Source organism: Coturnix japonica, chromosome 3, assembly GCF_001577835.2.
Source record: "Coturnix japonica isolate 7356 chromosome 3, Coturnix japonica 2.1, whole genome shotgun sequence".
Lineage (NCBI taxonomy): Eukaryota > Metazoa > Chordata > Aves > Galliformes > Phasianidae > Coturnix > Coturnix japonica.
The window spans coordinates 14345345-14372363 of NC_029518.1; the positions used below are offsets into that span (position 1 = coordinate 14345345).

Consider the following 27019-nt stretch of genomic DNA (forward strand, 5'->3'; position numbering starts at 1 on the left):
CCATATCCAGCTTTTATTTTCCCATGCCTTCTTGCACACTATTTCTGGCCAAAGCCAAACCAATGCAAACAAGATTATTTGTAATTCCACCTCTGTAACTGCCAAAAGGGAATAAACCAAGAGATAGGGTCGACATAAAAAGCTGGATTGTCCAAAAATACTTTATCTACAGATGTAAGAATATAATGTATTTTCAAAAGAAGATAGGAGAACCCAGAAGATATTGAAGCACATCCCACAAGCAGAAACATAAATTGAGAAAGTACATTCGTGCTCTCAGAGTTCAGTGAACTATTTAAAAGAAGAGACTGAACATCTCTTAGTAAGTCACCGTAACATTTAAACACGTTCAAGCTCTGTTCACAAGAAAACACACAATAAGAAAAGGAGCCAGTTAAATTTAATTACAACAAAGAGGGTTTCAGCCAGTTACAAGCCAGCTCACCCAATATTACCCCTTACTCAAAGACAGATTTAGTGACAACATAATAAGTTTTATAATTCCTTTCATGAAGTAAAACACTCAAACATTTCCTGAACGTTTTCTTTTCAGTCTTTTCTTATATCACCTTAGCACTCTGTCTTGCTGTGGTGGTACAGAAAATCAAAAAGCATCTCTTTCCAGTTCCTCTTTATAAGGGGAAATAAGTTAAAACAAAAATATGAGTATGGTGAGAGAAGATGAACAGATCTCCCAGTATGTAATTTACTTCCAATGAAAGGTTGTTGATTAGAAAATATAACTTTTTTTTGTCTTTTTTTAAACGTTGGAACAGACGTGAATATATTACAGTGTGAATGCAAGCTGCTTGTAAGCAGGAAATGTGCATAGCATTGTTCACTATTCTGAGTTATATGGCTTATGCGAAAGGAACAGAAACATTGCATTGAGAGACCTGAATACTTTAATTTTGAACTAACAAATCCGGGAAGTGGGAGGCTGACAAATTACAGACTTCATTCCTGTTGGAGAAACTACTTGCTCCACTGCTTTGTCTCTATCCTAAAGAGCAAAATGAATACAAATAATTTCTTCTAAAAGGAGGGGACCAACCTCATTCCTCCCTGAGGACAACCATCCAGCCCTGCAGGGCCAGGAAATGACTTTTCTTTTACAGCCAAACACCAATGAAGAATTTTTCACGTTCTCAACTTCTATGTGAAGTTTCTATTTACACAGAAAGAATGTTGAACGGTTCCTTAGTTTTCCTTCCCTACATCACAGGCTACTCGTTTTGCAAAACAGGGACTTCCAGCTGATATCACCTAGAACTAGTCTGTCCACTGACTGATCTGAGCAGCCACAAGAAAGATACCATTCCCCTGAGCATCTTAGGCACTGAATGCTGGGATCCATGGAGGACATGGAAACATTAAAGTGCTTTTTTTTCTTTCGTTTATTTTTTTTTAATTTTTTCTCTTTGTTTTTTTTAGAAACCTGAATGCTTTTAGGGTCACTTCCTACATCCCAAAGCAGACCAATAGATAACAAGCTATTTTCAATGCTTGAACATAAGCAATTTGATTCTGAAACAAAGCATTGCAACTTACCACAAAAGAAACTGATATCCACAGAACATTCTGGTGTATGATAAATTAATGACAAAGAGACCTTTTACAGTTAAAAAGCAATGCAGCACAGAACACTTACTAGTACCCAGCAGTTGTGTCGGCAAGTAGCTGGATCTGGCACCCAGCCCTGTAGGCTAGAGCTCACTGAAAGCTGTTTCTGGAAGGGGAACACTAAGGCTGAAAGAATGCTAGCAGTGCCCCTAAAATGCAAGCCAGTTTGCCATATTCCATATGGGAAGGCAGTATTATTCCAAACTCTATGCAGAAACAGGCACTAAGCAGCCACTGTCTTCTGTCTCCCAGTTCAAACATGTTGAAAGCCTGCTTTGAATTCATGAAATATTTGTGATCTGAAAGATGAATAAAATGGGGGTAGACAGGAGGAAAATCAATTGTAGTCGATGAGAAAACCCAAAGGACAGTTGACACATTTTCCCTGGTATAATTACGTGTATTTGTCTTTAAATTAAGAATGAGGAAAATCTGATTGGTATTTAAAAACATGTGCAGTGCCCACAGTCTGTAAACATGATGTAACATGCTCTTGAGGGCAAATGTACCGCATTGATATATCTTGTACGGATACAGGTAAAATCCATAAAGATAGAACGAAGAACTTGTGTGATAAAAGAAAAGACATGATGAAACAATTTCTATTTGATCACTAAGGGCAAAACTAAAAGTGCACTAACCGCTGCAAATTCAGACAGGGGAACAAACACGAGGTCTACAACAACAGCTCACAGACTCCTTGCTTGGATTCCCATTCCTGAGGGTTGGGCCAAAACACAATGAAGCTCCAGTTCCAGAAGGAAGAATGGAGGCTCCAAAGTGCCGGGGCAACACAAATCTTCCCCAGAGTGAAAGATCTCTCATCTCATTAGTTTCACGTCATATGATAGAGTTGTATTACCTGAACCTCACTTACATCACACCAGTTTAAGTGAGAAGCTAGCCATTCTACCCACCCTATATTTCATCATCATAATAGAGATAAGAGATATCAGACAAAAGAAAACATTGATATAAACATCCAGTGTACATAAAATTAACATTCCAGGTATAAGAGTACCGTGGGCTTGGTTTTTGTTTTAACTTTTTTCCACCACCTTGGTTTCTATTGTGATCAATCTTCCATTCTCAACTATCCAACTTTTTTAAAGTTTAATAAGTCATAATAACTATCTAAAAAGATATCAAGAGGATATGTTAACACCAAAGATTTAAATTTAAAGTTATGGAAAATGAGGATGAACACATCGATACAGGCTTGCAATTTTAATTTTAAAAAGGCCCCTATGGTGGGACTAGTTATAGATGGCATCATGCTAATGCAAACGGAAAATAGGCTTGTTTGTTTTTTAAAAACAACACTTTAAATAAGTATGAATTCACACCATACATATGTATATGTCATAATTTTCTGTTAGCATTTTTCTTTTTTAAACTGTAAATCAAGTAAGTCCATACTATTAAAAGTTCTGTATGTGCAACATTAACCTGATGAAAGCATTTTATAAATACAAGATTTTTTAGAATTGCAACATACTTCACTACTTAACATACTGAAAAACAGGTTCTACATTTAAAATTCCGATGTAACAGTTCTACCTGCCCATTAAGGCTACAACAAAAAATACTTGCTAAGCTTTAACATTATCGAAAATGCAAATATATTTCCATTTTGGAAGAGAACAACTGACATTTTGAAGTCTGAATGGACACTGCCTTGTTTACGCTACTGGATTTTCTTTAGACATCTGAAGATACCACACCAACAAAATACAAACTCTGTAGTAAGCTTACAACATGTACTTCTTAGAGGCAGAAAGAAAAATCTGTTTTGTATTTAAGAATGAACACCCATTTATTATAAAACAAGATAAAAGATATTAGAATTGGAACAAGGCAACGTTAGAGCAACCACTTTAGAGCTTTGTGAACGAAGTGTAGTTTCAAACTTGCAAATCGAGGTGAATGTAGCTCTTAACATGCAGTCCTCTTCTCTATAAATGTGATGAAGTAGAGAAGCAAAGCTTCAAGGTATAAGGGTTAGAGCCATCTGTCGGGAGACAACACAGAACATGCTCAGTAATGCACCATGTGTGGCTCTCCTGTTGATCAAGGAAATCATCTTGCATGACGTGACATGTTTACCACTTCAGAAGATGAAAAGCTCCCCCCAGACCCTCGATGGCCCTCAGATACCAGATGACCAGTAATGAAGTGTCCTTTACTGTCTATCAGCATTTTTCACACAGAAAAGCAATGTGATGGATCTGATCAAAAAGGAATGCCGTCAGCATTCTAAAATGTTCTGTACACAAGGAAGACTGGACGCTTATTGCTGTCTGTCATCCCATCTGAACTATTTACAAGAGTAATATCCAACAGAACTTCCAAGGCAAAATGCATAGATATTTAAGGAAGTCAAGATACAGAATGTGGTATTTCCATCAGAGGCAGAATGACACTGAAGAGTATTTATTCATGTCTGATGAATAAAGCACAGCAGGAAGCCCAGCACCCCCTTCAGGACTCTCCAGAAAGCCAAGAGTAAAGCAGCACCCCTTTACATGGAAAGGCTGCTAAGGCCCATGGCAGCAACACATATTTGGGTATTCTCGGGCGATGGAAGACGCACCCTCCTGGTTCAGCCAACCTCAGACAAACTTACTACAGTAAGTCTTAACCCAGTTCTTGTTTGAGAAGGTGGATAGAAAAGATTTAAACTATTACAACCTGTCAGGCAGGGACAAATTCTTAATAGTTTGAAGAAAGTAGCTTACAATAATGCTAGGCACTGAGCTAGATTCAGAGATGTCTGTAAAGGCTTGGAATAATTCCATTTACTCCAGTAAACTGTCTTAATCGTCCAACACAGATCTGGTGCACTGTGCAACTGGTTAGCAGGTGAACTTCATCTCTGTCCTTAGTAGTTTGGCGTTAAACTCAACTGGACATCAACATTTCTGGTTTGAAGGAGAGCTTGCTACAAGGGTGGTCAATTCAGAGCAGTACGCTGTGCAACCTAAAGAATCTTCTATCTGAAGGTACCACAGATTACTCTGCACTTACTGAGGAACATGATAAAAGCTTTAGTAATTCACTGTACACTAGATTTGATTTTGATGGCAGTGGATTGTAAGCAATACCTTTCCTGCCTTCCTTTTCGCATCCTTGTTCTTTTGTTTGTTGGCTTTTTTTGTTGTTGTTCTTTTGTTGTTAGTGGGTTTTTTAGTTGTTTTCTTGTTTGTTTTAAACTTTCTATAGCTTCAGAGCTGCAGAGCATATTTTGAGCTCTACAAGTTGATTCAAAAGCCAGGAAGAAAGAGTGCCATTTAAATAAAATGTAATGGAACCTAAACTGCAGAGCATTATATATGCTGCTGAGATAAATTAGCACGTTTATTCATACTTGTACAGCATATGTACCTATAACGAAAATAATGCAATTTTTAGATGCAGACTAAGCTGCTGAAACTTCATCTTTTTTACAAAGGCAATATTGACATGAACGAAAACAAGAAAAGAAATGATAGCAGTAAGATCAGTAAAACTAACTTACTTGGGACTCTTATCTGGTAGTGATTAAGTACAGTGAGAGCTTCCACAGCATCTGTCTTACATTCCCATTCCAGCAGGCCAGAGAGTGTTTTGGCAGAGGCTTTCAAAATAAGAAGCAAAAGAGGGGAGGAGGATCAATAACCTCTTTGGGCTAGTGCACACTCTTAGAAAAAACAGGATTTCAGATAACCCCTCAAATAGGTCAGGCGTTACTTACGTTTTGGATCAAACACTTTGTATTTAATAAAGCTGAGAACTTCATGATCCTCACATAGCTGTCACAAAAATAAAATAAGATGTAAAACCTCAGCAAAAATGCACATAAATACATTAGCAAAAATCCCAAGTTCCTGGAAGAGACACAGAAAGGAAAATACTGAGTCTTTAAGAAAGCTTCTAAGATTCATAGCAAATAATAATTTTTAAGAAGCATGTTTGGATGGGTAACTCTTTAGAATACCATCCTATAGTCTGCAAAATAAGGCTCCTGTATTTGTGCTTTCCCAAATATTTTATAGACACAATAATTGTTAGAATGTAGACATCAACATTTCCTCAAGCAATTCATATTTGAAAAACAAGTTATTCTTCTTGACATTCCCACTTTAACACAGCATCTCAGAAGCTGCACAAATAAGCACACAACTCTCAAACCAGAATTAACTTTCAAGACTCAGCTCAAGGCAAACAAATTCAAACAAATAAAGCCTCACTGAACTGAAAAAGAATTACAACTGCCTCCATGGTCTGCTACTGCATGTTTTAAGCATCCAGTTTTCATTTAGGACCCAACCATGCAAAACATCCCATGTGCATGTTTCTCTTCATTCCAGAACAAGAGTCATCAGATTAACCATCTCAAGTCAGTAAGCCTTTTGTTGACTACACTCTTAGTTTTTCCTGTATTTGGCTTTCTTTGAATAAGATTTTTTCCACCTCTTCCACAAAAACCTCATTAAGATCCTCAACTTTACTTCCAACATCTTGTTTCCCATTTAAAAACAAACAAACAAACAAAACAAATAAATAAAACAAAATAATGAAGAAATGCAAAAACATAGCAGCTTCTATAGAGGAGCTCCAAAGCTATTTTAAGAATTAATTATTTTCCAGTTGCTGTACCCAAACTATCCCAGTTATTTCATTTTAAAAGTAGCATACCATACAGCTAGGATAAGGCCCCAAAGCACTACATGCCACAGTGATTTCAACTGCCTACCTTCACAAATGTTTCTTCAGTTACACACAGGGGAACATTATAATAATGCAGCACACAAGAGGGTGGTTGGATGATGTTCTTAGACGCTTGGCCAGCACTGGTGAATCGATTGTTCTTACTCATTGCAAAATCCTTATAGCTACTTGTGCCATCCTCCAGCTCAAATATCTGGCTTGGAACTACTGAATGCTGCTTAGAAACACTGGGATTTAAGGATATGTCATGAAAGTTTTTTAAACAATCAAAACCTGCATACTTTGCATACAGATTATTCATCTAACTAGATAAAAACTGACATTTCCTTACGACAATTTCAAAGGGAAACAAGACAAGCAGGATTTGACACCTTCCTAAAAGGACAGTAGAAAGGGTGGATAAAACATATTAGTGAATACAGCTTACTAACAGCCAATCCATAAATTAATGAAGTATCCAAATGTTATAAGTTTGCACAGATATTGACAGTTGTCGCATTCACAAAAACATTTTGGTGAAAAATAATAGCTGAACACTGGAAATCACAAATCTAACAGCGATGAAAAGATCGGATACCCTGTCTTTGCTATTTCATTACATCTGCTTACTAGCTGACCAGTAACCATATAGAACGTATTTACCAGACATTAAGTCTCTTTCCAAATAACTTGACATTGTTGAGATGTGTGACAGCTCTTTCTACAGCATATTCATCACCCATTTCAACCAGTGCTGTGCCCGGAATTGTCTTCATAAATTTCACCTAAGATAGAAAAAAATGACATTGCAACAAACAAACCAAAATAAGAACTTCAAACGTTGTCAGGAATGACCACCCCAACTAGACTTTTTCAAAATAAATAAACAAAAATATAATAAACAACAACAACAACCCCAACTGCAGTAGATTCAGAGCTTCTCACAGATGATGCCTTACCTTCTCAATGTTTCCATACAAGCAGAAAAGGTTGAAGACCCTTGAACAGTTCATCTTTAGCTGATGCAACCCACTAACCATGACAACTGATCCAGAAGGATTTCCACCATGCATGTATGAGGAGGATGCCTGGGGCAACGGATAAGCAACAAGTTCGGGAGTGTCCCGAGATCCCATTCGGTAGCGATTTGGTAATGGCAACAAAGGACCATGAGAACCTATGGAAATGAGAGATCGTGTTCATTAAAATGGGGGAGAGGGAGGGAAGTAAGGATTACAGCAATTTCCATTTATTCTTTTTCCATTTTAAAATGAACAAGCTGTTTCATGGTATAGTATTTATATACAAACTGGGGGGAAGAAAAAGAGTCTTCCAGTAATTATTTTATATGGCTTGAATTACAAGTTATGCTCATTCAGACTTACCAGTTTTCTCAAAACTACTATCTTCCCCACACCATATCAAAGTTTAAACTTTCTTGAATGAATGTGAATATACATGGATGTTTAAAAATATACCCAATTACCTTCAGCAATATTGTCATTTCTACTGATTGTGCTTTGTGGCAAAAAAACAATAAAAATCTTTTTTAAAAAATTACTAAAAGGTAGGGAAAGTAAAATAGGAGTGAATTTTTAGCCAGTGGTCAGGAGAGAAGGTGGACAATACATCTCTTTTTACACAGATATGATAAAGTCAGGAAACTGCCTTCCTATAAGCAAATTCTGGAAGAAACAGGAATACTTAAAACACAGAATTAATGCAAAACAAAGCTGTCCTGTTTTCCTCTACAGGTAAAGTGACAGGTTTCACTGAAATTATCCATCAAATCCCTGACATTAGTTTCTTAGCCCTTAGGTCTTGATTGAAATCATGAAAATTATGGCAGGCCTTCACTTACAGTTAGCCCTGGTAATAACTGCACCGCTTTACAGCACTCATTCCAAAATGTCATTCTTAGCAAATCACACTGCTGTACCTTTTCAGCATTAGCTAAATTAGAAGAAACACAAAGCCCACAATTCACAGCTTTGCATGCAAAAACATCAAAGGGTTGCATCAAACCATTGATCAAACTCTGCTGCCACTTTCTGTAATAAAAGAGGTTCCCCAGGAATTATGTCATCCTCTGTTCACTGCTATGGTGATATCCACTGAAAGAAAACATCCTTCAAAGGAATATATTTGCAGAGCTGGATGCTCTCCATAAAAAAAATAACACAAAAAAACAGTTATGGCAATAAAAAGGCACTATACATTTCAGTCCACCACTATCGTTTTTGGTACATGGACTGACGGCACCACATGCCAGTCAGTGAACTACTCGCAGATCAGAAGTCCAGTTATACATTGATTGAATATCTGGAATTCCACATGGCACGTACAGAAATCAAAACCATCTGTCAACCTGCGTTACTTACCATAACTATCGTGTCTAAATGACGATGGGTGCTCTCCCAAAATAGCTTGCCTCTGGCGTCCCTTCCCTCTGTCTAACATATGGGAAGGGAAAAAAATACAATTCAGTATGGACAAGTTCGCACTTGATTTCACCAGTTAAGACACAAAGCTTCTAGTTAAGAAGCAAAAATGCAATCTGAGTCCTTGTTAATTTTATCAACAATTTCTCATTGGTTATATATCTAAAACCGCAATCTGTAACCCTGGGATGCCAAAATTAAAAGATTATCATTTGTATAACAAATTCCACTTAAGTTGATTGGCAGTAATGGCCAATGAGGAGATGTAGACATTTAAAGTCTAAGGAAATACCCAACAGCTTTCCTAAACAGACATCACATATTAGTATAGAAAGCACCATACAGCAGGATTTACCTACGCATCTCTTAAAACAAATTTGAAATGCAGTACTTTTGAAAGACAGTACCTGAATCATAATATTAGCTTCAACAGCAACACATTTTCAAAGTGGGCTTCTTTCAAGAAGTTTCAGCATAAGCCAACAACAACCTGTATTACATGGTTTCATAATCAGTAAACAGAGAGCATTACATTCGTGTACATATAAACTTACAGAACACCTACTGACTTAAGGGCGTGCTGAAAGGATTGTACATTATCACATTATCAGCAGCTCATAACAGGTTGACTGAAGAAAAACATCACTGAATAATGCACTTAGCCAAAGGTCAATCCTTTAAGAAGACCAAGTTCTCTGTGTTATAAAGTTAAGCAAAGGGTCTACATTACTGGAAGAAAGCAGTGCATTACAGTCAAAACTGTATTTTCTAATCAGATGCACATTCCATGGCAAAGAAAAATCTAAACTTCCAGATTTCATCAAAAACTGATGTCGCACATTTAGAATTAAAACAAAATCCATTCTCACAGTGCTACATCGAAAAGATGGGGCAAGATATTTTTCAGTTTAGCACAGTCCCAAGGAAACTTAAAAGTGACTGCTGAAAATGGCAATTCAGCCCATTGCAGCTAGAGGCAGTTCCCCCTGATGAAAGAGAACTGCTCATGACAGACAGCACAACAGTGGGAAATGAAAACAGGTGCCTTTCTGCTCAGGAATTTGAGAACAGGTTTCAAGTCAGGCATTTACTCTGGAAATAAAGACTAGAGACAGAAAAGTGCTCACTGCCTTCAACCATATAAAAAGATGATTATTTTTGCTAAGTTTTCCTTTCCTTTTTCAGGTAACAGCTCTGAATCTCTTAGCTCCAGGAAGTAAATACGCAATCACATAGAATATTTTGAGCAGTTAACCTGTAAGCAGGAATCATCTTTCAGAAAAAAATAAATATTATCATTGAAGTCTGAGTTAAATCAATTGAAAGAGTGCACAGTAACACAGAGGAAGATGGCAGCTTTCAAGTAATTCCAGGAGAGCATAGTTTGACAAATATTTCCTCCTGGTGGTGGAACAGTCCATTACCCTCTACCATCCCCAACACTTGGTCCTTCCTTCAACTAACTTAATGGTGCCAGAAGAAATATTTTGTGCAAACAGGCAATGAAAGTGAGAACTGATTTGGGCTAAAATTAATTCTGAACAAAAAGATCCTTTATAATCTAGGGGTGTTTGTTTTTGTCTTTTTTAATCAGCTCCTTGAGTTGCTGAGTAACCTGGTACTACCGCCAGAAGAAATGTTCCTAACTAGTTTGAACTACCTGGCTAAAAGACAGGTAGGCGTTGGTACTTTGGGGGGCTGATTGTTTTGGTTGGGTGTTGTGGGTTTTTTAAACAGTTCAGTTTAATGCAGTATGGGCTCATAGCCTCAGGCACTTGTTAAGAAGTTTACTTAGGTGAAGAAATGCTCAGGGGAAGTAAGTGACTTGTTACCACAGATAAAATAGTGTCCTAAGATCAGTGGGAGGAATTAAGTTCTGAAAGGCTTATTATTAGCATGTCTGTCCTCAAAATGAAATTCCCCTGGGCAAAAATCTTGTTATCTGGAGTCAGATCCCTACAGTTTCAGTCAGATTAAGTTCAAAAGCCAAACACTGTTGTAGGAGCATGTAGAAACACACATACCAGAACTCTCTCAAAACAAGTCCCGGATTACTTCATGGACATAATGTAGTTGTCTACTTTCAGTGTTTGTTCAAAAATTCATCTTCTCATTCTCTAGACAAGTAGATGTAGACTATGGTAAATGAAAACTCATGCTACATAGTACAAATCCAATCAGTTTCCTTTTAAGAGCAGTAGAGTGATTTAGAGATAGGCATATAAAATAACAAAAAAGGAAAAGCAAGAGTAGAGTGAGAGATCTTGAGAAAGAGCACATTGTATCTATCTTAATGTTTTCATTTTCCACTGTTTTTTTGCTAGGGAAACAGCTCATACATATCTGCAGACCAATTAAGCAACGTAATTAGGGGCAGCATGTTACAAGTTACTCTCCAATCACTGCAATGATTGTAAGATAAGAAAGTCAAATTAATCTAATCAGATTATTCATATTCAATCCTTTTTTTTTCTTGCCCTCAAGATTCTTGACTTCAAGTTGCTTTTTTGTACTAAGGAATTTGAGAAAAAAAAATTAAATCCTCATTAAAATAGTCATAAACTATAAGCTGCAACCAGTACTGTAGCTCCCTTGTTAACTTTTTACAAGAACTTCATTCTGAAAATTCAAGCCCTATGTTTTTAGTTGTACAACAGTTTTACAAACCCGGTATCTTGCAGAATTACTTTGAAAGTGCATGTCATTTGAGATGGCCAAAGCCCTGGCTCTCAAATAGCCTTTGAAAAGTACTCTGACTTGCACATCTCTTCACTTTTCTAACTTCACATTGCACGCATTATTATACATAAGTTACTGAATACTGCACTCAATTATTACACATTGTTATTGATTTAACTAAGCACTTTACAGGAGTCAGGCTACACAGTAGTTTGTCTTTACAAAAATAGTCATAATTCCCCACTGACATGAGTCAAGCTTTGGAGACTGTTACAGCTGAATACTGAAGAGACAGTATGCCTGTATCAATTACGAATCTCCCTGTTTTAATACTTAAAGTATAACTGAGGGGACCTATCTGATATTGCACTACTCAGTTCCAACTGCCTACAGATCAGGATGAAATTTCTCTACTAGTAGACAGTATTTACATTGTTAAGACTGAATGCAACTCTCACATACAGCAAGTAATAAGAAGATTACAACGTCAATGATAGCAACAAAAAAGGTTCTTAATTTTGGAGGGTACCAATTTTTCAGTTTTAATCTTAAGGGAAATATGATCAGCATACATACAAACTTGAACAGAATGGGTACAGTCTATTGTGTTATTCATCCCATACAAATCTGAAGTACTGAAAGTGTCCTCCTTTTAAAAACTTGTGGTAGTGGTGCATGCAGTATGCAGACAAGGTGAATTGCAAGTCTGAGGTTTTTCAGAGGGTTTGGTGTTTTGTTTTGGCTTTGCTGATGCCGATGTGGTGCATGAAGAAGTGTAGAGTCAGCCTGCTGAAGTCCTCTATCCTTCTTAATGCCTTGTCCAACATAGGGGAAAAGAGTCCTTTCGAAGGAGAAGCAGTGTGCAAGTTTGTAGTTTGTAAGGAATAGTCTGTATCAGGTTTCCTCTCCTCCAAAGAGAGAGAGCTGCTTGGAGAAATGCAAGTCCTTGAGAACTGCGAAGGTGCTTGCAGGTGTGGGCTCCTTGTTGAACTAAGTGGCTCAAGCACACGGCAGTAGGGGGCACTAGGGCTCAGGGTTAATTTCCTGGGTTACAGGTTGGCTTGTGAACACAGCCTTCAGCAGCTCTGGCTTGCTTTGAAATGACTATTGAGATACAGCCTGACCACGTATAAAGGATTGTCATTAGTACAGTCATAATCTACAGTGATAACATAGGAGAACCTACCTCGTCGGCCCAGATACGGCTTAGTGTAGTCCCAGCTATCGTTGTCGTTTCTAATGACATTAAGTCGAGTTGGCTGTTCAAATAAAGTAAAAGTGAAAAATGTTAAGTATGATGTACACATGTTTTACAGCTAAAAGTAAGAGAGAAGGTCCAAGCATTACCCTTGCGTATTCAATTTTTAGTGTACAGCATCCTGCATAGATATCTGCTCCATTGAGTGCTGCCTTCGCTTTCTGGGCACAGAAAACTGATTCAAACATGCACGTGTTAAGGATTTTTCCCAAGGCGTCTCATCCATGTCCCTTTCTTCTGAAACAGCTTCATTTTTTAAAACTGCAAGTAGTTCGCTATGTCTGAATCCTACAAGAACTCTGAACAGACTCCAATACAAAGTTACTAACAACTACACATGGGTTTACCTATGTTAAGCATGTAACGTGAGCACACCTAAACAAATACTTCGCTATAGATTCATTTTGACTGGAATATTCTGGATTCAATAAATTTAAGCAGAGGACATAGAAGCTGACAACAAGCCTACAGAATATTTGGATCAAAATCAAAATGGAAAGGTCAGGCTGCATCATTGAGAAAGAGATGGGAGCTAGTGGGTGAGAAGGCGTGACTTAAGACAATGCATCCTTTCTAATAGCTAACATGAGTTAGACAAGTGTGGTTAGGGAGTCCCATTAACTCAGCAGTTACTCTTCAATGAAAAGAACTAAGAAAGAGCACATCCTTTTAGCTGAAGAAAAACACAGAACCAAAATGGATGCTTTGAACGAACCAACAGCCAACTTGCATAAAAAATACAGTAAGGAGATTACTTTAAATCCATTGCTCAAGGCAGATGCATGTACCAGGCTGCAACAAACAGGTTATTTCATACCCTCTGTATACCCTAAGATTGGTTCTATTGCTAGCAGAAAAAACACATATGAGCCTTGGCACACGGCAATGCATGATCTCATACACTGTCAGTAACATACTGCATCAGACAGCACAAACCCTGTAAGAGATCAGATATTTTGTGCCATCATTTTATATAGGTAAGTCTTGGAAGTATATGTATTTATTATATTTAAAACAACATTGTGTTTTACCATAACCATGCAACCCAGCTTCTTTCATTGTGATATAAGTTCACGCAGAATTTAACTGATTTGAGACCACCAAAGGCTAGAGCAAGGAAAGTTAAACTTCTCACACCTCCAGGAAACTGTCAGCTGCTGGCTATAATGTGGGAGCACACCTCCTGAAGTGATGTGTAATGCAACTATGGGAACTGCTCCAAAAGTAAGGCTTCTTGTTTCATTACGTTTGCCCTCAATATCAGGGGTGGATGGTGGTGGTCTGGCAGTAGACATTGAACCTTTCCACCCATATTCCATTACATTTTGTTGCAGTGCAACAGATGGCAGCAGAGCAGCAGTCTGACAGAATGGCACCTGATGAGGAAGCTGAAGGAAGCAGCTAATGGTGGTGACTGACTAAAAGCAGCATTCCATAGTGGAGAATTTGCTCTATCAAATAGCGCTATTGTGCTCTTTGTATCTGCTGTTATTTCCGTAGAAAGAAATAAGAGGAATAACTTTCAGAGCAACCTACATAGCACTAAAATTTGAGTAAATTTTGGAAACTTTCAGACATGCCTTGCCTTGAAGCTTCCCCCAGTAGCTGTTTACTTATATTGCTGCAATACTTAGCTTACATTCACAAGTTTTCTTTTAATTGCTGGTTGTAAGGTGGATTTTTGTTTTGTTTTGTTTTTAAATAAGAGCCATATTCTATAATTTAATCCAAAGGACAGAAACATGGCTGTTTCAGATCATGTGCAGCGTCCTCCCCACAATTACCCCAATCTTTCATGAAACACAGAATAATCCCCAACTATACAAACCATCTAATTTAAACAATGCTGTTTACCACAGCTCACTACGCTACAGGAGATCAAACTGCTCTCTGTTAAGATGCACAGTTCAAGTAAGATAAACAGCAATTAGTTTGCTTTAATGGATTTGGAGCAACTCTTTTCGCCTGGCAAATCAGCAGCATTGCCACTAGTTAAGTCATTCACATGTTACAGAAATGACCCACTCATATAGACTGCCACATGGATAGTATGCAAAATAACAAAAGAGTACTTGATTTCAGAACTATTTTCTTTGAATACCATCTTCATACATGGAAGGAAATCCATCTCCAGGAATAGATCTACTCGAGTTTTATGAACTTAGGCTTAATCATATCAGACTTTGGACTCTGCAAACAACAGTAACACATTAACAATACTCATACAGTGTACAACTTAATGCTACAAATACACAGAAGGATAGCAGAGCAGGGAATTTCCTCCACGAGGCCTCAGCTGGCCTCTCATTTAATTAAAGTCAGAACAATAAGTCAAGCAGTATATATTAGAACTACTTTAGAAGAGTCTGAAGAAGTTAAACTGCACCTCTGCAACCCCTTACCAATTTCCTGAGTGTTCATTCAACTAGAAATCACAACATTGCTTTGCCCAATGTATTGCCAAATTTGAGACACAATTCATGTCAATAATTATGCAAATATTTTGCAAATAATTGCAACATTGTTGACATCATTACTTCCCTATCAAGATTGCATGTGTAAGTGATATTTTCCCTTATAAACATCTAAAATGTACACCCAAAAAACTGTATTTTCTAAGATTTTTGGTCTCAAAATTAAGTGGTATTTTTCTGACATTCTCATATGAAATCCTATCTGCAATTGAGAAACTACAGAAAAAAACAAGCACACATCACAGTCTAAAAAGGATATTCAACCATAGCTTGTATTCCATTCCTCTTGAATATAACAATGCGCTGAACTTTCCCAACAGGGTTGCACACAGTATACAAGACATCCTAAGAAAGAAAAAAACACTGCTTTAATTAGAGCGAAAATTCAAACATCTTAAATTTACAGAGCATCTTCTTCCACTGGCTTTTAAATGCTTGTTAACTTTGAAATTACAATTTTCTCTATACATCTTTTACTTTCACATTTAGCATTATATAGGATAGTGTAGCATAGGCAGTCAAATCTTAACGGGAAAAAAACTTATACAAGAAGTACTCATACAAAGAAGTATCTGTAAAGAGTGTTCAAACTCAATAACAGCATGCATGCTTCAAGACAGTGCTCCCCTTTAATCGTGTACTGCAGTAGTTCTACCAAAGCAAACAGACATTGTGATGCTGTAGTTACAGCTCAGCTCATTTCATAAAACCCTTATAACTGAGGTTTCATTTTTGTTGGTACTTTATAATCATTCATAGTTACCTTCAGAAAAATGACCGAGAGAAGTCCACAATGCAAACTTAGGTAGCTTACAAAAATGAGAAACTCAATGATGTGCACCTGAGTCAAAGGCAGTGTGAGTAGTTGCCATGTTTCCCCACTTAAAGGACAGAAAAGTTAAAGAGTAAACCCTGGACAGAAGCCCACTGTCAGAGCAATGCTTTCACCAGCATTGCACTATATTGCAACAAACCAATAAAATTCAAGATCATTCTCACTGCAGCAGGAGAACCAAATACCAAGGGCAGAATCTTGCCTTATTCTCAAGGTATCATAATTCTGGCATGGTTTGATGCACAGTACTTCAAACAAGTACCCATTACAAAGAATTCAGACGTAACAGTGCCAGAAACCAGACTACAACATGAATTTGGCCAAGAAAAATGCACTTATTTGATAGAGTGACTGTATAACCCCACTCAGAAATCCAAAAAACAGGTCTTGAGAAGCTGAATGAACAGGAGTTGTGATTTCTTGAAACAATATAGCTGCTAGATCATGTTCAAGCAATTGAGAGCACCTAAGGTTTACCAGACAGCTAGTTGGTAGTTAATCCTAGCACACAAAAGCACAAACACCTCAGTGAAACACTATCACAATCAGTTTTTCTCCTTCCTTTCTGTATATCCAAACCAAATGATTCCAAAACGTTCATTCCAAGAATTCAGCATACATCCCCAACGTTAGGTATAGTATTTATTACCTGCAGTAAAACAGTATAGTAATTAAGAGGCAAAGCAGGAAGCTATGGTGGATTTCTTAAAACAAAGGAAACAAATGCAGAAATAAACCAGAAAAGAGGATGTCTTCTTTCTGGTACAGCTGCAGCAGTGCAACTCCTGGCATATATAAAGCACCAAAAGCCTTAATACATGGGTGTATTACCACTAAGAAAAGCACTCAGTGCGCTCAGGGGCTTTGCACCAGGCACTCCAGGCATGTCTTGCAGGTACATTCAATAGCACAAATGGTTATTTTCAACTCTTCTGGATTGAAAGAATCGTCACAATGACTTCCCAGCTCCAGATGACATCAGTTTTAGGGCATGTGACTTTCTTTTACAATTCATCATCCAAATAATTTCCTCAGTTAACTAAGTTCTTCCAATATTTAAGCTCTACTCGAAACATCATTAGAGCACTTAGCCAACAGGGACACACACACCTTTAAATTCATTTTTATTTTTCAAAGTTAATTCACCTACTTCAGATTATCAAATTAACCAGACGATTTAACACTAACATTACCTGCACATAAGAATACCTAAAAGAGCTGTAGCAACCTAATATCAAATGAAATCGATAGTTGTTTAAATCATTTCAACTACTACAGCAAACCACTCTACTGGGACTGGATCCAGATGAACTTTAAAGTCCATTCCAACCCAAACCATTCTAGGACTCTACACAATTGCTCTTCCCAGTTTGCACAGACTCAATTAGTCTGTACCATCTTTGAAGAGCACTGGTGCTTTTTAAGTAACTTTGGAAATACATTGTCTTCTAGTACTCATCAGTATACGCTAGACAGTCAAGGGGCAGCAAAAAGGAGGAGGTGGGTTTTGGTTTTGTTTTCCAAGCTGCTGCTATGCTAGAGGTTTCACGTCCAGAATTTCCATCAACTACTCCTAGCCAAGAATGATGCTTCTGCTTCCCCAACTTATTCAAGCATCTGCGCTGATCTCAGTTGCTTTTACAATCCAAGTTTAAATTAATGAGATGGCTTCCAAAAATCTGTATTACATTTACATGCAAAGAACAATTCAACTCAGTCAATTAATTTGTTCACACAGATCAAGGCAGGCCTATTTTTAGACCTGATTAAAAAGTCATATGTTGCCATGCTTTTCTATAAAGAAAACATTGAGAAGAAAGCACATTCATTATCCACTAATGAATCAGTAGGCAAAAACCTATCTACATTCCCAACACAACAAAGCAGAAAGCGTGATATGGAACCAATTGTTTGTGATTAAGTAATTCCAGCATTGTTAAGCTTCAGTCAATTTGCTAACATAATATATGGCACATAAACAGAATACTAAAGTCACGTGGTTCCACACAAGCCACATACTTGGGCTGATCTCTACTATCCAATATCTACTCGCTTCTCCAAGATGAAGTGACTTATGTATATGTCATAGTTTAATAAGCCTGCTTTTAGGAGACATGCCTCCCCTTCTCCACCAAAATATTCCTGCATAATTTAACACAGGATATAAGCCTTTATGAAAAATATAAACAGACATTCAGCAAAGAAGACGTTCTGTGTTCTTAATTACTGGGGGGAAAAAATAATCAGTATTATTAAACAAAAAATGAACTGTATATGAGTAGTATGATCAGAGATACTGAAAATGAAATGCATCAGCCCAAATCAAAGTGAGGAAGATTCCACCAAACCGGGGCTGATCATCAACAGATTAAGGTTTCAACTTTCAGCAAAGAAAATACTTGAGAATGAATGGCTGCAATAAAATAACCTTTTCTTACTGGATAAATGACTTGTTATTTAAACATACACCCCTCAGGGCCTCAAAGATAACAACATTCCTGATGTTATGGCAACATATTTGGAAATATTTCTGAAGTATGTAGCAACTTAAACATTACTAAATCTTAACCACTGAAGTTTTAAAATATATTGCAAAATATCTGTTCAACAGGACTGAATAATCTTAAAAACAATAGAAAAAAAACCTAACAAATATATATATTTTTTTCCAGAACCCGAATGATACTTATGTGAAGATGGTATAAAGATTTGGCAGATGACAAATTCTTGACTCAAGACTAACAGCGTAGAATTTAAACAGGTATGCAGGTTGCTCCAAAAGTAACCCCTCCTATATACTGCCACAGAAACAACAGATAAAAAGAACAGAGTAACACTATTTGATAAAGCAAGTTCTCAGCAACAGAACAATGTTTAGCAAGTGTTGATTAATGCCAATGGGTGAAACCCCCTCAGCATGGTGGAATTCTACACCTTTGCTCCATACACACCTCCATGCCAGACACCATTTTAGCAGACAGCCCCTCTGCTACCATCTGTTCCACAACAACAAGATGTAATGTGTTACTGGCAAGAAGGTTCCACCTCTACTGCCATACCACCAACATCTGCTTCTGACACTAATAGTCAATGTCATAAAATAAGAGGCATTACTTTAGGAGCAGCCCTCATAGTACACAACAGACATAATGTAATAGAGACCATCATTTCCCAGTGTTGTATTATTATTAAAGAGAAACATACCACTGTAATTGGGTAGAGAGGATTCTGGATTGACAGCAGGAGAACTTTATTTCCACCAGATGGGTCATCAGTGTTCCCGGGCCGAGTAATCCTTTTACTTGTTGAATAGTTGAAGAAAGCTTGCTGTCCCGCAATGTATACAGGTTCATCTGCTGCAAACGTCACACATTTCTTGGCACTTTCTACTTTCTCAAACTCTACCAGTGCCTGACGTTTGAACGGCATCATCATGACATAACTGGGGAGAGAAATAATACAGTGAATTCTCCCACATGCTTAGTCTGAAATTCAGTAACAGCTATATGTGACATGTTCTTCTCTTCTACACAAGTCCAAACAAGGACATACAAGGAAGCTGGGTCTTCCCATTTGCACTTCCCAAACCCGGTCACACATTTCTACAGTACTCACGTGAAGCAAAGAAATGCATTGATTAGAAAAATAAGTAATGAGGAGTTGAAAACGTCTTGAAAATGTATAATACATAAAAACATTCAACCAACGCAATAATTAGGCAATTATTTACTGGGTCTACAACTTCAAGCTTTCAAAAAGCTCATTAGATTATTTATGAGGTAAAGGATTAAAGTAAATGCAATTTACAGAAAACATTCAAACTTCATACAATAAACCAAGAAATGTAAAAGATTATTAGTTTCCTGACACAGAACTACCTTGGAAGAAATACACAGAAGCATTCCAGTAAAACAAACTTTTTTCCAGCCAATTTCTTTTTTGGAAAAGGTAACTGCTCAGGCTAAAATGCACTTACTTGTACTCCTAAAATGAATAAAATCAGGTGCCAGAAGCTTGTTTAAGACATTAATGCAAGAGCTCTTCAGTTAGATGAATATTTAGAGAATGAAAAATACCATTGTACTATCTCCAAAACTTACTTAACTTCAGTACTAGCACATAATAGAAAAGAAATGCATGCTTCTAAAATGAAGCACTCAGGATAAACTGGCTTTACCAATTCACCTTTACTATTCTGCTTACAGCTGCTTTGACATGGAAGAGGCTATCTCAGAATAACCATCTCATGTCGTATACACTCCTCCCATACAAAAACGGCAGAAAAAGGCTCATTTTGTTCTGCAGTTCAGTTTTGTTACAGTTCACACTTCAGGCTAAGACTAGTAACTGCAGTCTGACAGCAGATACTACAGTATGCAGAAAAACTAACTGCTTAACCAGACTTCTTACATGTACAAAAAGAGAACCTTCACACAGCTAGAACGTTGTCTGCTTCGCTAGTAACTAAAGACTTGAAGTGGCCATCATAATACATTAGAAAAGATCCGAGTGACTGATAGATAACACTTCCAACTTGTCAAGGGTTGTTTCTTCACGACGTCTGACATACCATATGGTTCCAAACTTTTCCAGAGCTTCCACAAGATCTGCTTCCACAACTGATTCACATAGCCCTCGGACATGGACGACAGGAGAAACAGAGACTTTGTGATGACTTCCCCCTGCATCCTAACAACAACAAAACAACATTTAAAATCCAGTGCAGAGCAAGGAACACCAACATCGTGAGCTAAGGTTATCGGGCAGGCACTACACTGAGTCCAGAAGGAGCCATTTAAATGTACAAAGCAGGAGTATTTTAAACAATTCCACTTCTCTTTCCTAACAGACTGCAAAGTTCAACTGCTGAAGCCTACTCAAAATGATTTGTAGTCTTTGTTAACGTGTTTGCAGAGGCAAGATTTGTCCAGTATTCAATGAAGTGTATTCTAAAAAATTTGCTTAAAATAAAGAAGGACTTCCACCCTATTTGTGCCAAACAGAAGATATTTCAACATGCACAACACACAGAATATTTTTCACAAGCTTCCTGTTTGCTTATGACATCTGAGACAAGTCTTGTTTCCTGAAGAGGTAAAGGAAAAAAAGCAGCTAAAAACAAGGGCCATCAACAAACTCAATCAAAACTGGTTACTTTCCTAATATGTACAGAGCTGTGTCCCTTGGTGCAAGCAAATACCAGCTCAGCCCAATAGTGGAAATAAACCAGCAGTCCCTTGCAATTCTGAATGCTCTTCATGTATGTCTTTAAAAGATTCTCTTTCTGTACAGGTGGGCACGCTCTTTCTTTTCACCCCAAGGCTGATTGTCATCAGCAGGTTTCAGCCCTTGTACCCAGGCACACAGAACTGCCACTACAAACATTTCTCAGTGCACTATTAGAGTTACAGTGAGACTCCATTCTGTGCAACTGAACCATATGGACAGGAATCAGCTCCATCTTACTGTGTGAAGCCTGGAACAGGGCTGAAATGCATCTTATCTATTCTAAGCCAAGAAGGAATATATATTATTTCATATATATATGAAATATATATATATATATATATATTCTTCATTATTCATTATTATATATTCATATATATAATATATGAAATAATATTAGCCAACAATGACAGAGGCGCACAAAGGAAGACTAGACATAATGAAGACCATATGAAATACACTGTTCTTAATAACAGGCCAATTTAGTACAGGTGAGAGTTATGTCAAGTTCTCATAACCAAATTCAGCTACTACGTCAGTGTGTTTGTTTGATCTAACAAGTCCTGTTGAATTTTCCCTTCTGTGCAGTAAGAAGTACAGCACCTTCTGGAACAAGAGAGATTCTCATTGGCGGTACAAAGGAGCTCTCAGCTCCACTAATACGTGCTACATACATTCCTCCCTTCCCTGTCTTTTTAAAAGCTGTGGCAACTGTGGGTAAACGCAACCAGTGGCGGCCACATAACCCTGAATTAACCACCCCAAGGCCTGGTGGCAGTGATCAAGTTATTAATAAAGCTTCAAACTTTGAACTGCAGGTACTTGGAGAATCTGAGCTGAAGGAACAGAGCTCCACAGATACCTGTATTCTCAACTTCCCTCTTCTTTACCCATGCATAAATTTCAAAGCTGAAAGAAGCACCTGAAGAGCCCTTCAAGAGAAAACAGTAATTACCATTTTTCCCTGCAAAGCCTGGTGCTGTGAGATGTTAAGACAGCAGGTAGCTTTACTTTATTTAGAAGTGATTAAATCAATTATTCATTGCCCCACATACTCGTTACTGTATTAAGATCCCTGGTAATGCTATGAATATGCAATCCCTTTTTTCTTCTCCCCTTCTCCCTTTAACACACTCAAGATATCGTACCTAAGAATATTTCATTGTATATCAGATGGTAAATATAGACAATGGTTTTCTCACTGAAACAAAGGCTCGCTAAAAAGAGCTGCCTTACTGAATGAGCACCCCCAGACAAGCCAAGTTGCTCAGAGTATGAATCCTAATGGTAGGTTATGTCTCAGTCCCCTTTCCAGTTCAATTCCTGCTCTAGTTCACATTTCTTTGTCACACAATTTTCTTTGGTTTTGGGTTTATTAACTAGCATTTAAGCTTGCCTACTCATGCTATAAAGCTTTCTAGCAGTATTACAAATTTACTTCTACGCTTGCATTTCTAAATCCATTACACAGCAGTGACATGTACATACACGGGTGTCCATGCTACTGCAACTGGAACGATTCTCAGAACCATCAAACACAATTCCTGTTTTCTTTTACAGTTAAGACAACATTTAGCTTTCTAAGCCAAACTGCTCTCTCTCATAACGCTACATAGAATGCATTATTTATTAGAATGTAGTACAGTAGGAGATTAAGTGATAAGTCATAACACTGCTGCTATCGTAGAAACATACACAAGAGCTTGAGAAGCATGAAGCTTAATTTTAAAATAACAAAAGTAGTGAAATCTCAGTCACTTGCCACGAAGCTGAGGGCCTGTCTGCACTGCTGTGTGACTGCCACACCACTGTGTTCACACACAGTGAAGGTACACATGGTTAAAGCAGAGGGAGCCTGCTTTCCTCTGACCAGAAGCAACAAACAGCGGCACAGGAACGAAGCACAAGTCAGCCTGAAGCCAGGAAGTCACAAACTGACATTCACAGAGCATTGCTGAAAGACACCAACGTGTGCTGCTGGCATATGTTTGAGTGCAAAAAAGCATTCACCAAGGCAGACGTGCACATTATCATCAAACAAGTTTTATAGCTACCAAGCCACAAACCTAGAACAATCCTGGATTTCCCCTCAAAGGAAAAAATGAAGTCACTAGTCTAAATGAAAATGCAAACACGTCCGTCAGAGTAAAGCACCTTCACAGCTAAGGTCAGAACTCATCCCATTGCTTGCCATCTGCCCTTTCCTTTCCATGAGAAACACAGCATTTTGACCAAGGTCTTGCACTCGCTCTGTCTTAAGAAGTCTGCACGTGCTACAGTTGGCACAGAGAGTGGTTATATCAAAGCATGTGCTCACACAGATGAGCCAACACCAGAGCTCCTCTGCTTACAAAGGGGTCTCTCCATAACTCTGTTTAATCGAATGGCACAGGAACCCTGTGCCTAACCCCAACACGATGCCCTCCAACAGAGCCAGGAAACACATCAGCTCATGTTACTGCTGCACTTGCTAAATATATATTGCCCAGGATGTCTCCTGAAAGTTTCTCCTCTTCAGTAACAGTTTCTTAAAGAATCATTAGCTGGGCAGAAAAAACAGTTCTTAAATAGATAATGGAAACAGATTTCCTCTAAGTGCTCAAGACCAGTAACAAGAACAGAAAAGGATACCTTGGAAAAAAAGGCTACCAACATAACAGGTAGCATTGAAGCTGTGTTTCCAGGGAGAGAAGGAAGCCCTAGAATAACTGCATCATGCCTCGTGCGCTTGGTTATTTCATATACACATGACTGTAAAGGAAGAGGATCTGAAGAACAACTGCAGCACTTTAATACCCTTTCTTTACTGACCTACATCTTCCTAGGCAACATTTCAAATGTATCACTGGTGTCTTGCTAATAAATCTTTATTTTGTATTCCAAAAAGGAAGATATTTATATCTTTATATATATATATATATATTTATATCCAAATATATTTATTTGTATTCCAAAAAGGAAGAACGTTGTAAAGGTTGTAGCTGTATGAAGCCTCTTCTGTTTGCTAATCCTAGATCAGCCAATTTTGCAATATTTGCACAGCCCCCTGTTCTGCATCCTTCCTCCAGGCACTTCTCTAGTCAATATATTCACCAGAGTCCATATTACTTTTTCTGGACCATCTGTTTCTTTACTGTTCCCCTGTTCCTCTCTTCCATCTCTTTTTCTTTACTGCAGAAGGATGCTATATCTCATTCACATTCTCTCCTATATACATTCTAGGTTCCTATATACCCTGCTATTTTATTTCTCGTCATTCAGATCATCTCACGCTCTTACAACTTCTTCCTCTCCCTTCATCCTTCTCACATGCTCTGAAATGGTTGTTATATTTACAGCAGCAATCGGGGGGAGCCCAACAAGGTTGCTTATTTTTTATGTAAGTGCCTAAAACATCGTTAATGCCTCTGCAAATGTCGTTCTTCCAAATCTCACTCTCCCCCATAGAGCACTGCTGCAAGACCACTTCTATTCCTCTCCCTGTCAACACTCTGGTCATGGTTCTCCATGTTCCTCAGCACTCAGATGAGCCAATAGGAAGGAGCACACACCCCTGGGCTGTGTGCAGTGTCTGTAATGGTGAGGAACAGAGGCAAGGGAAGAACAGACCAAAAATAAGTCTTACCCATCTGCAACCTGTGTATTAGGAAAGACCTCTAGGCACCCAACTGCAGAAACTCAGAAGAGGCAGTAAGGGACTATGCAACTCATAAGGCAATCCCAGAGGAATGGGAAAACACCACAACAATAAACACAGCCGAGCAGGAGGATCCTGCCAAGGGGATAACTAGGAGGTCCCACTATGAAACAGCTTTTATCTCACAACCCGTGTGAAACTGATGACAATTCACTGTTATTTCAGGACACATTAAGAGAGGAAAAGCATGAGGCTAACAAACTCCAACCACTCTTCCTACACTGGTCACACACTTTCCCATTTGTCCCTCCTAATTCCCTATTCCCTATTGTTCTTCATAGAATCACAAGGTTGGAAAGGACCTACAAGATCATCTAGTCCAACCGTCCTCCCTTTACCATACCTACAGAAAACACCTAAACCATATCTCCTAGCTCCCTATCCAGACACCTCTTGAACACTGTCAGGGATGGAGACTCCACCACCTCCCTGGGCAGCCATTCCAGTGCCTGACCACTCTCTGAGAGAATAAGTTCCTTCTTATGACCAATCTAAACCTCATCTGATACAACTTGTGGCCATTTCCTCAGGTCCTGTTTGTTGCCTGGGAGAATTTCATCTTTACATTTCCTTTTTCTTCTTTCTGAGCAACCCAGCATATCCCCACTCACTCCCTCAGCCTACTCCTATCTTGCATACTAAGGTCAAAATAAAGACAATCAAAGCCAGAGCCCAAATGAAAGAAAGTTAAAAATAATGAGTGGCCAATTACCTGAAACACCCTAGAAAATAATAAAGGTAAGAGCAGTATCTTGTTCCTACTTGAAACACTCTATGTGACGTCCAGCTCTCCTGTATGACAAAATGTCAAGAGAACTTATACAAACATAAGGATTTAATACAGATGCATCTTCTAAGAATGCACTCCTAAGGCTTGGCTGCAACACAGCTGATGCTCTGTGACAAGGTACAATACTTAAAACTGTTATCTCAAAAGGTGCAACTTTACTACAGTTTACCAGCAACTTTTCTATGTATTCAGCAGGTAATCACGGTCCACAAAGAGGTTCAGCTGATGGGAAGATGGTAACAGCAAAGGTGCTCACACCTTAACAACTCATCCCGTTGTTAAGCAAGGTCATTGTGGCAAACCATAGAGCAGAACTACTCGAAATGTCACGGAACCAAGCTCGCATTGATCTTGCTTTTTTCCGGGAGGAAACAAAGTGCCACCAAGAACTGAATAAACGTTTCAAATCATCTTGGGGCAATTCACCAAAGCAAGAAATCAAAGGGCAGACGCAGAAATGCCGTTAGCCCAAATCGATGGGTCTTATACGCAAAGAGAGCAGCAAAACAACCACACGGAACCGAGGCGAACATCAGCCCGATTCGCAGCGGGGGAAGCGACGGGAGGAACGAGGGAATCGCCATCAGCCTCAGCGCCCAGCGCAGCCAGACAATAAGGTCAAACGGGATGAAAGGAGCCCTCCGCCCGCTTTCTTACCCAGCCGTACGTTTCTATAGTTACACTCAGCAACAGGGCGAGCGCAAAACTTGTCCCGGCGCGGCAGCAGCACGGCCCCGAGCGGGGTCCCACCGCCACGGAGCGGGGCACAGCGGCGCAGCCCCCACCGCCCCGGAAGCAGCTCCGTGCCCGGGGGAAAGGGCCAGCGGGCTGCGGCCTCCAGCAGGCCGCGGTGCCGGGCCGGGCACGGAGGGAAGCAGCCCACAAGGCCAACCCGCGCCCCGAGGCCTCTCGCTGAGGAGGGGGCTGTCGGTGCGCAGCGGGAAGGAGCCTCACCCCGCCCGAGAAGCCGCCTCCACGCGGCGGGGGAACCTTGTCCCGCCGGCTCTCGCTCTCCTCGGCGCCGCTGTACTCGATCTCCCCCTCCTCGGCGGCCGCGCTGGGCTTCAGCCGCTTGGCCTGGCTCTCGTAGGCGCCGTCCTCCTCCTCCTCTTCTTCGTACCGATCCCCGGACGACGGAGACGACATCGCCGGGGGAGGGAGGAGGGTGGGGGGAGCCGGCTCCGGGCGGAGGGAGCACACGGGAGACGAGGAGGAGGAGCGGGACACGGCCCGGCGGCTGCGGGCGACAAAGATGCTCTGCGCCCCGGCACCACGCACGCCCCCAACCCGCCCCGGGAGCGGGTCCC

The 27019-nt window shown here is 39.2% G+C and overlaps 1 protein-coding gene across 2 annotated transcripts; it reads right to left on the reverse strand.

The window, feature by feature from the left end:
- On the reverse strand, positions 1–26994 carry HNRNPLL (heterogeneous nuclear ribonucleoprotein L like). Of its 2 annotated transcripts, none has more exons than XM_015857123.1 (13): positions 26667–26858; positions 20570–20688; positions 19204–19441; positions 15424–15509; positions 12780–12876; positions 12619–12691; positions 8694–8765; positions 7272–7489; positions 6976–7097; positions 6359–6560; positions 5357–5414; positions 5141–5239; positions 1–3634 (listed from the first exon to the last, which is right to left on the reverse strand). In XM_015857123.1, the coding sequence occupies exons 1-13, from the start codon at positions 26856–26858 to the stop codon at positions 3579–3581; spliced, it is 1632 nt and encodes a 543-aa protein (XP_015712609.1). In that variant the 3' UTR covers positions 1–3578. The 2 variants fall into 2 exon arrangements, 1 of the variants encoding a protein (XP_015712609.1); XR_004306831.1 differs by having other exon boundaries at positions 3414–3634; positions 5357–5489; positions 26667–26994.
- Between the last annotated feature and the right edge of the window lie 25 nt (positions 26995–27019).

What these genes read in the sequence shown, in the direction of transcription:
- HNRNPLL (XM_015857123.1), bottom strand. Translation starts at nt 26,858, where the DNA reads ATGTCGTCTCCGTCGTCCGGGGATCGGTACGAAGAAGAGGAGGAGGAG. An exon ending in CTCTCTACCCAATTACAGTG is followed by an intron (nt 15,510 to 19,203) that starts GTATGTTTCTCT and finishes TTTCTTTCTTAG; the next exon opens with GATGTCTTGTATACTGTGTG. An exon ending in ATTTAGACACGATAGTTATG is followed by an intron (nt 7,490 to 8,693) that starts GTAAGTAACGCA and finishes TCATTTCCATAG; the next exon opens with GTTCTCATGGTCCTTTGTTG.